General features: G+C 38.6%; 1 protein-coding gene and 2 non-coding genes across 9 annotated transcripts; all 3 read right to left on the minus strand.

The window, feature by feature from the left end:
- Window positions 1–355: 355 nt before the first annotated feature.
- Window positions 356–15,347, minus strand: LOC149052956 (tyrosine-protein kinase transmembrane receptor Ror-like). 7 transcript variants are annotated; one of them, XM_089187671.1, is made up of 11 exons: window positions 15,188–15,347; window positions 13,242–13,687; window positions 10,837–10,996; window positions 8,571–9,022; window positions 6,961–7,014; window positions 6,411–6,767; window positions 4,816–5,100; window positions 4,120–4,307; window positions 2,636–2,815; window positions 1,906–2,125; window positions 356–1,681 (listed from the first exon to the last, which is right to left on the minus strand). In XM_089187671.1, exons 2-11 carry the CDS (start codon window positions 13,402–13,404, stop codon window positions 1,632–1,634), a joined length of 2,109 nt encoding a protein of 702 aa, XP_089043797.1. In that variant the 5' UTR covers window positions 13,405–13,687; window positions 15,188–15,347; the 3' UTR covers window positions 356–1,631. The 7 variants fall into 7 exon arrangements, with proteins under 7 accessions (XP_089043797.1, XP_089043802.1, XP_089043811.1 ...); XM_089187676.1 differs by having other exon boundaries at window positions 13,242–13,690; XM_089187685.1 differs by lacking the exon at window positions 6,961–7,014.
- Window positions 5,293–5,366, minus strand: Trnar-ucu (transfer RNA arginine (anticodon UCU)). The gene has a single exon. It is a non-coding gene; the product is annotated as a tRNA-Arg (tRNA).
- Trnar-ucu (transfer RNA arginine (anticodon UCU)) lies at window positions 9,642–9,715 on the minus strand. The gene has a single exon. It is a non-coding gene; the product is annotated as a tRNA-Arg (tRNA).
- Window positions 15,348–15,533: the final 186 nt, after the last annotated feature.

Here is a 15,533-nt window from a genome sequence, read left to right on the forward strand (position 1 = left end):
GGTGTAAAGGATTAAGTGATCACCCACGGGGCATGGTGGGCTGACCACTTCCACTGGGATGACCACATACAGGTTCCACAGAATAGGGGCCAAACGCGATTTAAACCCGGCGACATTTCGTCTTTACAAACCTTAGAAGAAAGATAATGCACAATACGTTGAAGATATTTGAACACAAAGGGCTAACATTGATTTAAAAGATAAATATGGAATAAATTTGACTTAGTTTTTATTTTTTTCCCAGTGTTTCCACTTTAACTGACTGTTCAATTCAGGAGGAAGGCGATATAAACAGGCCTTCGGGACTCAGTAAGGGGTGACGACGATAGCCTTATAGAGGTGAAACTTACAGTAATTTAGGGGAGAAAATATTGGGACTTTAATAACCGACAGGGTGACCGCCTAATACGGTGCTCACTGCAGGTTCGTCTGTATGTACATTCCGCCTACACCTGTTGGAGATCGAGTGTGAATGTGACTACCACTCGCCCCGTTTCGGAAAAAAAAAGGTAATCAATCGCACTTCCTAAAATAATGTTCCTATTCAATACTTCTGACCATACAATTACTATACCAACATACAAAAATGTTTTACACTTGCCTTATTTTTGAGATCTAATTCATATTTCAACTATCACAGAACAAGATTTGACAACTGTGCAGGTTTGAATAAAATATTCCAAAAGAATTACTTAGTTAATAGTGATACGCTAACGTTTTCAGGTATATTAATGGAGTCGTTGGTCAGTTTGATTTCATGTCTCTACAACTACGTCCTGATAGAGAATACAAAGTGTTTAAATGTCTTCTTTAAATTCTCCATCTATTGGCTTCCTTTCTGATCTTCATCAAGTTATAGGAAATAACAGAAATTAAAAAAAGACCGCACTAAATGATTACATAGATCGAATTTTGATCAGGAACCTTGTGCAAAAATTGTATGAAAGAACAAAATCTAAAGTTTTACTTATGTATGATATTACCTTAGGCCTGATAATACACTGTTACAATTTGTATAGTGGTCAAGAGGGGTTTTTGTTCAATATTTTTGGTCAAAACTTGTAATTTAAATGTTAAAACAAGGTATTTCTCGGGTCCATGCTAAGTGAGCTCACTTACTAGGATTTAACTGCCATGGAAACGCATCGTTTCTGTATGCAGTTAACAATGTATTAGGTCCAAACAACACGAATCATCAGAAGCATCTATTCATAACGACTGTAATTAATAAGAGAAAGGAGACAAACTTCGCAAAGTTTGCGAATGTTTTGACAGAGAAACGATTCTGTTGCACTGTAATTCGAGATTTTGGTATCAAATAAAAAACAAACTGTTAAGGGTGGCTGGAGTTGAATTTAATTTCAAGGTAAATATATGAAATTAAGAGGCAATCAATTCCTCGAGATGAATTTTAAGTCGATTAAGGCAAAACAGGTAGAATTTTTTACGTCTGTTGATTTTGCAAGATTATAAATATTTTTTTGGAAATTATTTATTACCACGTGAGCGTTGCTGAAATCAAACTGGAACATCTTTCGGAGCTTCTTTGTCCTCGTCGTCGTCGTCGTTATCGGCAGTGCTCATTCGAATATCTTCGTTTGATCTCGGCACGTCGTAATCTAACTCTAGCGTTATCGCACGCGGGATGTCGTAATTCTGGGGATGTCGTAGTTTCCAGTGTCTGAAATTATGACAACTATAACGTAAGTGTATCTGTTTGCGCGTAATTTAAGGAGGCGCAACTTCCACTTAAGGTAGAAGAATGTTACAATAATAGTTAAATAACTTAAAGACACACATGGCTCATGACTCCAAGTGCTTAAATCCGGTTTTTGCGGCGACAGCAGTGTCCTTTTCCTCCCCCCCCCCCCCCCAAATGCCCCAATGACTTGAATTACAATATACCTGATGACAAGATCTCGTCGCCTTCTTTTGCTTCCTCTCTTTGCTCGAGTTCTTCCTCAGATTCTGAAGCAGGAGGCATGTCATAAACGTGGTAAGGGTCTTTTAGACGCATGCCTATAGCTGTAAATTCCAAACGCTTCTCTGGTTCTTTTTTCCAACAATCTTTCATTATAGCGTATACGAAGTCCGGACAGTTGTCTGGTTTCCCTAAATGAATACCCTGTTCGAAGGAACAAGTTAGTAACTAAATCAGTTAGTGGATAGCGAGCTGAACAAACGGAAACGGACGGTCGAATACACGAACAGATTGACAAACGGATAGGAAGGCAGATAGACAAGCCGACTAACAGACAGATGAATGGCCAGACGGACACGTAGACGGACAGATAGACCTGCAGAATGGAAAAACAGACTGAGTGAGATAGACAGACAGGACAGACAGAGAGATAAAAAGACTTACAGATAGACAAAGATTCATAAAAGAGGTAAATGTAAGTCCGTTGGTTGAATGGTTGGGTCAGTTACAAGAGTGATAGATAGCGTGGTGGTCATCAGAAGCAGCAACACCAAAGAAGTGACAATTTCAAATGAAAAAAAAATTTACGGTATTCCTCTACATTCCAAAAGGAACTAGCGGAACGCCCCTACCTCATGGTTTACAATCATCTGTTTAAAAAAATGCTGCAAATTCTCATAGAAATGAAAGGTTTTTTTCCGATGAGTACAATACCTTTTGAATAAATTCCATCACTTCTTTATTAGTATACCCATAATACGGCTGAAGACCAAACGTGAAAATCTCCCAGAGTACCACACCATATGCGTATACGTCCGACTGGAGGCTAAACTTGCCGTACAGAAAAGCTTCAGGAGCCAACCAGCGGATGGGCAACAATGTTTCTTTACTCATCTGAAAGTTTGCAAAGATAAAAAAAACTATCTAAGACATGAGACTTATGAAATATTTTGAAAGACTTGACGAAGAGTTTGGACTAATTCTAACAAACATTTCCGTCAATTCCCCATGCATTCAGAATCAAACATGTTTACATTTCTTCCAACACGCCACATTTTATGTCGTTTCCCATCCTTGCACCAAGTTAACTGCATATCTCCTTATTTTTTTTGTTGTTTCTTTTCCTCGCTCGGACTAGTTCATGTTCCCTGCTTGGCTTTACTTGCCAAGAAAAGTGGATCAACTTAGATTACAGCAGGCTTTGTTAAATGATTAACAATGACCGTATAAGGCCACTTTGAAACAATGGCGGAAACAGCTTCAAAATACACGCGGGTTTTCAAAATTTCCGATTATCATACGAGAGGCAGATTTAAACCATGGTAATTAACTCATTCTTAACTTGTTTTACAGCATTTAAAATAAATCAAATAGAAATAGATGAACGTATGTTTTTTGTAACCATTTTAACACTGAGTTTCAGATTCTAATGCAGGGCCTCGCTCATAATTCCCTTGAAATTTTCGACAATAGAAGTATTCGGTAAACGTGTTTACGTTCTTTTGCCACCCAGTTTAGATCTTAACCCATTACATCCTGACATGCATGTTCTTCAAATTATTCTCCATAAATTTTTATGGTGCCTACAGGGATGATCTCTTTAACGATAAAAAGCATCTTTAGTAAGTGATCATTTGCTTCGTCCTCCTGACCTCCATTTGTTACCTCAATGTGTGATATTATAAGGATAAATCAGATGCTAGTGACTCGTACAGATCAGAGGATAAATACTACGTTTATTCCTTTGGGACGTTTAAAATGTGCAATTTGACAAACACCTCTGGTCAAAGAAAAACAAAGGTAAAACAATGGTATCCTCGTGAATGAATCATCACACGATCTGGATTGGGTATTAAAGCGGATGTAAACGCTTTGGCTGAAACCGTCTAACAACTCTAACTTTCTCTATTTCTTTACCGAGCTCAAATCTAAACAGCTTTCTTATTGTATATATAAAATATGACGCTAATGACATTACTGATCCTAGCAGTATGCAGGACCCATGTCATATATAAACTTCGTAATGTGCCTTGCTCAATATAGAGTCTCCGTGGCTCAGTGGTAGAGCATAGGAGTGCGGGATTCGAAGGTGTGAGGTTCGATTCGTCATGAGAACTCAGAATTTTTTGCTAGTCCTACGCTCTTGACAAGATGAGAAAGCATCTTTCTCTACAAGAAAACTTGTTTGTTTAGCATACCTTATAGTAATCTGTAGTATAAATATCACGTGACATTCCAAAATCTCCAATCTTCACAACGAAGTCATCTCCGACTAAACAGTTCCTAGTCGCCAAGTCCCTATGAACAAATTTCATCTCGGCTAAATAATGCATGCCAGCAGCGATCTGGGTTGCGGCAGACACAAGGGATTCTTGAGAGAGATAAACTGATGAAAAAGAAGATAAGAAGGCACAGTTAAGTTGAACATCTACCGTTTGCAAGTTCTTAAGTTTTTTTTGCCGGTTTTGAGTTGTTGCCACTATGTGTGCATCAAAAGTATACCAGGCAGTTTGATCACCTATTAGATTACAATTATATCACGGGGAATAAGAGTTAGTACGAAAACCGGAAATTCGATTGCCTGAATCTCGAAATTAATACCGGTATAGACAAAGATTTCTATCGCAGTGAAGTCACTAAACCCGAGCAAAACCAGTTTTGATGTGTGGTTCGCTGGCGAAAATCACAAATGTATTGTCCCATTAATTTAGCGCAACGTGAACGCAGCACATCGAGTTACTAAAAGGAAAATTACCGACCTTTTGAAGTTCGCGTTAAATCATATTTATCGCACTAGAGTTGTGGTACATTTGCATTCTTAAACAGCAACACCTCTACGCAAGACAAGGTAGGCTTACTCCATTCCCTTCGACTGGGTCAATGGCAAAACCTACCTTTCCCTTTCTCGCTGGATTCAAGCGATGATTCCGCCGGTAGTGCATTCCTCAAATATTGATTCAAATCCCCGCCACTCATGAACTCAAACAGCATTCCATAGGGTTCCTCCTCGGTTGACACAGCTAGAAGCTGAACAATATTTGGGTGTGTAAGAATGGACATCAGAGTTACTTCTCGGTAAAACTCTTCTTTCTGTTCCTTAGACGCTTCGTCCTTCAGCGCCTTCACCGCCACAGGAATAACCTTTTTGGGTTGTTTATCATTCAGACCCGAAGCGCGACCTAAAATGCAAATGAGAGAGTCGACATGAATCTCTATATGCCTAAGTTAGGAAAGGAATTTGCCTCCAAAGAGTTAAGTAAAGGTCATGAAATGAACAATTCCTAAATTTGTGATTATATTCATTTCGAGTTGATTGGAAACATCCAAGTAAGAAATAACAGTCATATATTATGCCAAAGGAAAAAAAAAACCACCCCCAGTGGGACTCGAACCCACAACCTTTGAATTAGAAGTCCAACACGCTAGTCCATTGCGCCACGGGGGCTTCAGTTACCAATGACCTTCATTGTATTAGAGCTATTTCATCGTGTTTTTCTTCGAAACAAAAATAATCCTCGATGCTTTGATTTTCTACAACAAATGTTGATTGCCGTGACGTAAACATCAGGTTGATTTAATGTACCTGTTAACATGTGGCAATAAATTGTAAAAAAATAAAAATGCTTCTTTATCAATACGACTCTACTGCAATGATACTATTTCTTCCCTTTGGGCAGTTGAGATAGCTTTATTTGATCATTTTGCGTAACTTGACCATTGGGAGATGCTAAGATTCATTTCGAGGCAGAATCACGATTATGGTTTCTATTGAAGAGTTTTGCACAAAGTGAGATTAAACCCTTCCTATCTTCTCACATCGTTCTCAAAATATTGTTCTTGTTAATTGTGTGACTATCTTCCATTTTTTTCCCTTGTTTATTTTTTGTTTTGTCCTTTATCTTCATTCTGTTAATTTTAGTTCATCGTGTTTTTCTTCGAAACAAAACTATTCCTCGTTGCTTTGTTTTTGGTTTTGGTTGTTGTACCTTAAACATCGTTTGTGCTTTACCTCTCTTTCTGCTGTCTTAATGTCATGATTTGAAAACCAGATGTGATCCTAATCGGCATATTGAGTCATACTACATCTTCGATTTGAGTATTTCAACGTTCTGTGACATATCCTGTCCCCGCCTCCTTAAGTTCAGGGCCATACCTCACGTCCCCCGTAATATCTGCACAACATATCAATTTGTCTCCACCAAATATTCAAGGAATAAAACTGATATGCGAGTGAACATTCATTATGAAATTGCGTTGTTAAGGTACAATACTCTTAAAAAATTTTGAGGAAAAAACCTGAGGGGACTGGGGATATACGCCTCAGTCTCACCTCCAGCTCCTCACTCTCGTTACACATTCAATGGGCTAAAAATAACTAATGAATTGATTCCAGTTCTTAAGAAGAGGGTATGTGGAAGACATGCGCAAAGAGTTACACAGAGCCAAAGGATGAAATAAACTTGTAGAATTTTAATTAGGTAGAGAGTACCTTGAAAAACTTTTCCAAAGAAACCTTCTCCCAAATCTTTCACGTACTGTACATGGTCCAAATTGTATTGCCTCAGTTTTTTCGGGTCATAAAGTCCTAACAAGCGCGAGTCCAGGCTCTTCAGGGACTCCGCTCGTAACCTGTCCCTCATGGTGATGGAACCTTTGTGGGATAGCGCATGCCCATTATCCACAGCTTCCCTCATTTTCTGACGTCTTCGAAGAAGAACGACCACGATGACACATAGAAAAATAATGCAAAGGCCAACTATGACAATTGGAAGGATAATTTCCAGTTTTCTACCAGGTTGTGGGGTTGGTTTCTCAGTGTTTGCACTCATCGTGGTCTCTGTGTAATCTGAAGAGAAGAAAAACACAGATTAGGCCGACTTATTGGATCGGTTGAAACGAAAATTGTCTGTAATGAAATAGTTGTACTGTAGCAGACTAACATCTGTATCTGTAAATTAACATCATGACCACGATAACACATAGCAAAATAATGCAAAGGCAAATTATGACAATTTGAAGGATAATTTCCAGTTTTCTACCAGGTTGTGGGGTTGGTTTCTCAGTGTTTGTACCCATCGTGGTCTCTGTGTAATCTGAAGAGAAGAAAAACACAGATTAGGCCGACTTATTGGATCGGTTGAAACGAAAATTGTCTGTAATGAAATAGTTGTACTGTAGCAGACTAACATCTGTATCTGTAAATTAACATCATGATGTACGAGAAGGCGCTTTTCTATCGTACCTATCGTTCCTCCTTTGGGAGGGGGGGAGGTTAACTTCTATGGTTGAATATTAGTACTTGCTCTGAGAAAATCAAAATGACTTACTATAAACATTTTTAAATAACTGCCAGACTCTGCTCTCTCTGCACGGTTAAAATATCACTATATATTACTCCGGAAAAATCACACAAAGCTGAAACATCAATGATGGTATTTCATTAAAGCGAAAAAACTGCAATTTAATTTCTGAAGATTCAGTGCGAGGAGGCCCCGCGGGAAAGTATAAGGCCCTGAGGCGAGAGGTCTGCCAGGGGTCTGGCACTGATAATAAGGCTTTTTATTAGTGCCAGGTCCCTAACTTTTTTTAAATCTTTCCACGGGCGGCAGCCCTATTAACAAGGGCTTGCTCACAGGCTATAGATTCAGCTTAACAAATTGACCACAACTTTCCTTTGTCTACAACCCTATTGATCATAGAAAAGAATTCACCAATGTTCAAAAATAAAGTGAAACCACGAAGGGCACTCGAGTTATTTCACTGCACAGTTTTGAGTATTGTTGACGTCATTTCTATGACTAACAAGGTTATTGACAATGGAAAATTGTGATCAATTTGTTTTTTACAATAACACTGAAATTTTTGTGCCAGCTGAATACGTCAAAGTTTTCGAAAAATTACGCGCGCGTGACATGATCGACTCTTGCTTTGTTGTTTGTTTAGCTTGAACTACGTAATAACTTGTACAATGCAATACCAGTATGAAATGGATGGTAGTAGACTCTGTAGCCCTGAATAGCCGTTTGTTATGGTATCAGCAAGTATTTCTACGAGGTTGTCCATCTATCAACTTTGCGAACAGAACTCTGAAGATTTTCCCCCGCTTTTTCTTCCATCTCGACAAGTTCTTCTTCAGACATTTTTCTAAGTATATCGATCTTAAAATCCGGAAGTTTCTTACCTTCAATATCTAAGAAAATTTCAGTTACTTTTACGAGATAAGTGTTTTCTCCGACATGGCGAGGATTGCCGAGCGTTGCGTTACATGCCACGTCATTTTTATCGCGTATAACCTTATTTAAAATAATTCTCGACCAGTGAGCTTGCGAGAATTTCTACAGTTATGGAAAATATGTAATAACCACTTGCCATGGTTGCACAATATTCGAAATCTTAAGAACCACTTTTCTTCTGCTTGACTTTCACGAAATATTTTCTTTTGCTCTCTAAAACACCGCTATCAATGGATTATTACGGCAATAAACCGATATAGATTTTTAGTTACGCATGATAGTGGGCGCGGAAAAAGCCTTAGGGAATTTATGAGACTGCGAGATTCTGCCAAACTGCTATATATTTCCTTGTGCAACACATGGAGAAGTTGATGTCACACCAAAAGTTTCTTATTACTTAATAAATGTTCACTTACTGAAAAAGCCTGTCTTGATACAGATCTTCCCTTGTTTGTCTTCAAAATATCTTTCCTTATGATGCCCGGAACAGTTCGGTAGACTTGTATGTATAAAATCAATCTTTCCCGCAGCCACATACAACGTCACGGCACCAATCACTTGATTCAGGGGGGCGCTACATTCCTTGAAAATGGCCCCACAGTCTTCCCTACAGTACTTTATGTCTGTGCCATCCGAGTAACATGGAGGCACAGTATAATGACAAAGCATATTTATTAAGATGTATCTGCACTTTTCGTCGTCCTTCACAAGCTGGTTGATTATTTGTAGACCCTTAGAAAGAAATTCTTCGGTGGCTGGCAAGCCGAATTTGTTGTCAAAGAAGCGGTCACTGTTGCGGTAAGTTGGGAGGGTCGAGTTGAATGACACTTGGCAAACTTTTCCTCGATAAGGCATGCAGGATCCTCCTCTAAACAAAGAAAAAATGGAAAAGGTAAGTATTGAACTTCCTATATCTTGATCAAACCGCTATTTTTACTTTTTATCAACCGAGTACTGTAAGTTACGGACCCAATTTTATTGTCTGCTCGAATTTATGGCCCAGGTTCGAAGCGCGCGGGCCTTAAATCCGAACGGAAAAGAATGGGTCTAAATGGAGGGATAGAATTTCAATTTACACAAAATTTGGAATTCAGCGGGCCGTTCTGTGAAATATGGTCAGCTAAATTGACCAATCATAGGGGAAGTACAAAGAGAGATACAAAAACAAGTGTTAATAGCATCGTGGTCAATTCTTTGCAATATTGCTTTGATCGGCCCGCCAAGGGACAAATAATTGACATACACCACTCACAGCTGTTGGAAACCAGCCAATCCCAGCGGAGAATAATATTTTATAAGGTAATGCGTGGAAAGTCAAAGTCATCGGAGCAAGAAGACCATGACTATGCGCTCAAAATTTCCCCTCTAAAATACCACTCGGTGAGTCAAGGAAATAAATTTTTGCTCAAAAAAGTTGGAAAAATTGGCTAACTCGAAATTCTAAATTTTTTATAACACTTACTTCCAAGGAAAGATAAAAGATGATCCATTCCCGGTGGGACTCGAACCCACAACCTTTGAATTAGAAGTCCAACACGCTAGTCCATTGCGCCACGGGGGCTTCAAATATGAAGGTTTGTCATTCTATTATAATTATTTTATCTTGCTTTTGTTCGAAACAAAAATATTCCTGACTGTTTTCATTTTCTACACCATTTGTTCATCGATATGACGTAAATATCTGGGTGGATTTAATGTACCTCTTAACATGTGACAATAAATGTTTTTTAAAAAAGAAATGCTTCACCATCAATATGACTCTACGTGCAATAACTTTTCTTCTTCCCTTTGGGCAGTTGAAATGTAATTTCACTTGCCAATTTTGCGTAACTTGACACTGAATTGCGAGATCGCGTATCAACTGTTCTAAGATTCATTTTGGGGTAGAATCACGAGCGTGGTTGGTTTTGAACAGTTTTGCACAAAATGAGACCAAACCCTTCCTGCTTCCTCATGTCGGAAACAGGATAATCAGTATTGGTTTAAGCTAAAGTTGTAATGATTGTGGAATATCTGGCCGGAAATCAAGCGTACGATCTGTCTGCTCTAATGAATGAGTTTGTTTATCTTTTGTCTGAAAGATTTTCATAGCCAATCAGCTTACGTTTGATCAAGGTGTGTCCATAAGATAAAGGAACAATTGATTGGAGCTTTTTAGTCAGTCTGAGATATAATTTTTTGTGTATGCGAAAGGATCTAAAAAAATTGAAAATCTGGAAGAGAAAAGCGACAGTGTGGGTTCCTTACTAATATTCCCTACACTCACACCGATTTTAAAAAATTATTTTTGCGAATTGTGTAACTATCTCCACTTTTTTTTATTGAGTTTGTTTATTTTTGTCTTTGTTTTGTTTTCGTTTCTTTCCTTCTTTCGTCTTGAATTAAGCCTTTACACTCAAACATCAGTGTGCATATTCTCCATACTGTTCCTTGTACATTTCCTACGTTGCTCACAAGGAGAATGTGTTTGACAATCAAGAACTTCTTAAGTTGGTGATCATTTCTTTAATTCTTATCACATTTATGTGGGATTCAGTGAGTGAAAGGAGAAATCAGAGGTTGGTCTTTGTTAAAGATGAAAAATTAGAAAGGGAACAGGACGAATTTACTAATTTCATTCATTTCATTATGGTACGTTTCTACTGTCTCTTCTTATCTAAAAATAACTTTGTTTTCTTTTACCTTTTGGTGTAACATTTCGTTGCAGAATCTGCTTCCGTATCATTCCAGCAGCATCCAAGAAAAAGACACGTGGTCATGTTTGTATTTTCTGGTACTAGGCACCCCACTTTCTCATTCGGAGCGATATCTTTACACTCTACCCGTGGCGGCGGAATCGTCCCTGAAAACAAAAGGGAATGACACATGCACTTAAACATTTCCAATAAGTGGCAGCAAGAACGGGAAATGCTCGCGATATTTTTGGCGCGCGAATTCGCCAACAGTGGCCTAAAATATCCACTTACTCGTTGATAGAAACGTTTTTTGGTGCTGCTGTAAAAAGAAACAGGACTTAATGCTGAAAATGTACTTTCCACCCGCAAAAAAAAAAAAAAAATGTACCCACCACTGGTATTTTAAATGAGGCTTCTTCGCTTTGCTTGGTTCAGGATTGCCTTTTAATCGGAAAGACACCTCTCCACTTCGGCAAAAATTCGCTAAAACGCGTTCTCAATGTCAAAAACTGAGAAGTTAAAATTACGTTTACTAGAAACAGCAGGCGGCAGAAAAAAAGGGTACTTTTTGCCAACTGCATCTGGTCGTTTCGCAAGTTAGTGATGATATTTTTAACTTACTATGAAAAAGATATTTTTGGTTATTTTTCTACAACATACTTCTAAGAATTATACGAAAAGTGAGTCAAATCACAGTTCATTTTTTTTCTGTTAACGTTATACCTCACTTCATTCATAACCTCTCTACAATGGCCAGAACATGCAAGTCACTGACTGACGAACGGTGTAACAAAATTCGCCGAGCCGCCCACATAAGCCGACAATCCATATTTTTGCCACCCCTCCACAGTCGCCTCTTTCCCTTCGCCTTTGAGACGACCCTTTTAGAGAGGGGTTTTAGGTTTTATCGAACATCAAATTTTTTAGCCAATACCACGGCCCAAAACCTGAACTCTACGGCCGCTACATTGACGATTGCATCGGCGCTACCTCCTCTACCAATTGCAAAGAGGAGCTCACTCGTATAATTCTTAGAAGTATGTTGTAGAAAAAAATGACAAGGACGCATCCAAACCCGCAGTCGCTAGACACTTTAATCTTTCTTATCATTCTAAACAGCATATGCCGCAGTTTGCGGCCTTTCCTTACATCTACCAGTTCGGAAAGCCGTAAAACACTAGAACAAAAATCTATATTCCAAATCGGCACATAAAATTCACGGTTTAAAGCCATTGATCATTTACCGATGAAGTTAAACGAATATTGTCTCACCTTCCCAACCAATCTATCATATTTCGCTACGCAATGAAAAAGCTTTCCAGCGCAAATTACAACATACGTACAGAAAATTTAAACCTTACCTTCAGATACAGTGGTAGCGCATATGAATAAGCTCAGAACAACAAACACAATCACTGGACTCGAAATCTTTTTCATACTGTGTGTGATTGATGATGAAAATTTGTGAAGTTGATTGTGTTACGGTTCGTGAAGTTGCGAAGTCCTATATTTTCCTTAAACGCAGTAGCGATAATTTATCCACCAAAAAGATGTGTTATTAAAGTTCTACTATTTTCGTCCGATAAATTAGTAAAGCTATGTGCAAATCGTGCTCTAAAGTGGCGTGATGACTCGACGGTTCGCAGAACGGAAACGCTCGCAGGTAAATCGTTAGTGACTAACTAGAATAACAGTCAACCGGAAATAAGAGAGGAGGACTGGATGCAAGTTAAACGAAAAACTGAGACATGACAATTTATTACGTGGGAGTTACGAAACCGTTTCACGTAACTCCTGTATTTTTATCATGGTATTAATTGTGTTCCACGTTTACCTTCGTTTCTCACTCAGAGGACGACCTCACAAATCAAAATATTAAGAAAAACGTGGGGGTTTGTGCAAGGACTCGAGAGCGAGGACAAAATATTGTCGAAAGTATCGTTTACCAGCTTAGATTAGACAGAAATCTGTCTAATCTCGTTCTGTCTGTAACGTCATCACCTCAAGCCCGATTATGTTTCAAATCTTGTTAAACATTAATATCACCCTGTGTAAATCAAACCAGACCCGATATCTATTTCGTTTTTCAAACAGCATCATTTATAAATTTTATATCCAGTAAGAAGTGAGTGTGTAATGGCCTCCCACATATAGTCAGTCGATATGTCACGTTATTTTCAGCCATTTAACAACTGCATTACATCACCTTCAAAATGAAGGGAACTTAAACTAGGTTGGTATTTGGACGGAAAAGATTGACGGAGAAATTTTGCGTGATGCATAAATGGCAAGCCGTAGGGAATTCATGAGACTGCGAGATTCTGCCAAATTGCTATATATTTCCTTGTGCAAAACAACGAGAAGTTGATGTCACACTAAAAGTTTCTTATTACTTAATAAATGATCACTTACTGAAAAAGCCTGTCTTGATACAGATCTTCCCTTGTTTGTCTTCAAAATATCTTTCCTTATGGTGCCCAGAACAGTTCGGTAGACTTGTATGTATAAAATCAATCTTTTCCGCAGCCACATGCAACGTCACGGCACCAATCACTTGATTCAGGGGGCGCTGCATTCCTTGAAAATGGCCCCACAGTCTTCCCTACAGTACTTTATGTCTGTGCCATCCCAGTAACATGGAGGCACAGTATAATGACAAAGCATATTTATTAAGATGTATCTGCACTTTTCGTCGTCCTTCACAAGCTGTTTGATTATTTGCAGACCCCTGGAAAGAAATTCTTCGGTGGCTGGCAAGCCGAATTTGTTGTCAAAGAAACGGTCACTGTTGCGGTAAGTTGGGAGGGTCGAGTTGAATGACATTTGGCAAACTTTTCCTCGATAAGGCATGCAGGATCCTCCTCCAAACAAAGAAAAAATAGAAATAGGTTAGTACTAAACTTCCTATATCTTGTTCAAACCGCTATTTTTACTTTTTATCAACCGAGTACTGTAAGTTACGGACCAATTTTTTTTTGTCTACTCGAATTTATGGCCCAGGTTCGAAGTGCGCGGGCCTTAAATCCGAACGGAAAAGAAAAGGTCCAAATGAAGAGATAGAATTTCAATTTACACAAAATTTGGAATTCAGCGGGCCGTTCTGTGAAATATGGTCAGCTAAATTGACCAATCATAGGGGAAGTAATAAGAGAGATACAAAAACAAGTGTTAATAACATCGTAGTCAGTTCTTTGCAATATTGCTTTGATCGGCCCGCCAAGGGACAAATAATTGACATACACCACTCACAGCTGTTGGAAACCAACCAATCCCAGCGGAGAATAATACTTTATGAGGTAATGCGTGGAAAGTCAAAGCCATGGGAGTAAGAAGACCATGAATATGCGCTCAAAAAGATTTCATCGCGGCCACTACATCTTGAGAACAACAAAATTCCTGGAATGGAATTTCTTTGTCTAAACAGAGGCCATCAACAGGCCAATGGTAACGTATCCAACCAGCACGCGGTTTTTGGGCAGTTGAAATGTAATTTCACTTGCCAATTTTGCGCAACCTGACACTGAATTTCGAGATCGTGTATCAACTGTGCTAAGATTCATTTTGGGGTAGAATCATAAGCGTGGCTGGTTTTGAACAGTTTTGCACAAAATGAGACCAAACCCTTCCTGCTTCTTCATGTCGGAAACAGGATAATTAGTATTGATTTAAGCTAAAGTTGTAATGATTGTGGAATATCTGGGCCGGAAATCAAGCGTACGTTCTATCTGCTCTAATGAATGAGTTTGTTTATCTTTTGTCTGAAAGATTTTCATAGCCAATCAGCTTACGTTTGATCAAGGCGTGTCTATAAGATAAAGGAACAATTGATTGGAGCTTTTTAGTCAGTCTGAGATATAATTTTTTGTTTATGCGAGAGGATTAAAAAAATTAATATCTGGAAGAGAAAAGCGAAAGTGTGGGTTCCTTACTAATATTCCCCACACTCACACCGATTTAAAACAAATATATTTTTGCGAATTGTGTAACCATCTCCACTTTTTTTATTGAGTTTGTTTATTTTTGTCTCTGTTTTGTTTTTGTTTCTTTTCTTGTTTCGTTCGGCTTGAATTAAGCCTTTACACCCCAACATCAGTGTGCATATTCTCCATACTGTTCTCTGTATATTTTCTACGTTGCTCACAAGGAGAATGTGTTTGACAATCAAGAACTTTCTTAAGTTGGTGATCATTTCTTTAATTCTTATCACCTTTATGTGGGATTCAGAGGGTGAAAGGAGAAATCAGAGGTTGGTCTTTGTTAAAGATGAAAGAGTTGAAAGGGAACAGGACAAATTTACTACGATTATGGAACGTGTCTGCCGTCTCTTCTTATCTAAAAGTAACTTTGTTTTCTTTTACCTTTTGGTGTAACATTTCTTTGCAGAATCTGCTTTCGTATTATTCCAGCAGCATTCAAGAAAAAGACACGTGTTCATGTTTGTATTTTCCGGTACTAGGCACCCCACTTTCTTATTGGGAGCGATATCTTTACACTCTACCCGTGGCGGCGGAATCGTCCCTGAAAACAAAAGGGAATGACACATGCACTTAAACATTTCCAGTATGTGGCAGCAAGAACGGGAAATACTCGCGATATGTTTGGCGCGCGAATTCGCCAACAGTGGCCTAAAATATTCACCTACTCGTTGATAGAAACGTTTTTTGGTGCTGCTGTAAAAAGAAACAGGACTTAATGCTGAAAATG

The sequence above is a fragment of the Pocillopora damicornis genome, chromosome 1 (assembly GCF_964200805.1).
Source record: "Pocillopora damicornis chromosome 1, jaPocDami1.2, whole genome shotgun sequence".
Taxonomy (NCBI): Eukaryota; Metazoa; Cnidaria; class Anthozoa; order Scleractinia; family Pocilloporidae; genus Pocillopora; species Pocillopora damicornis.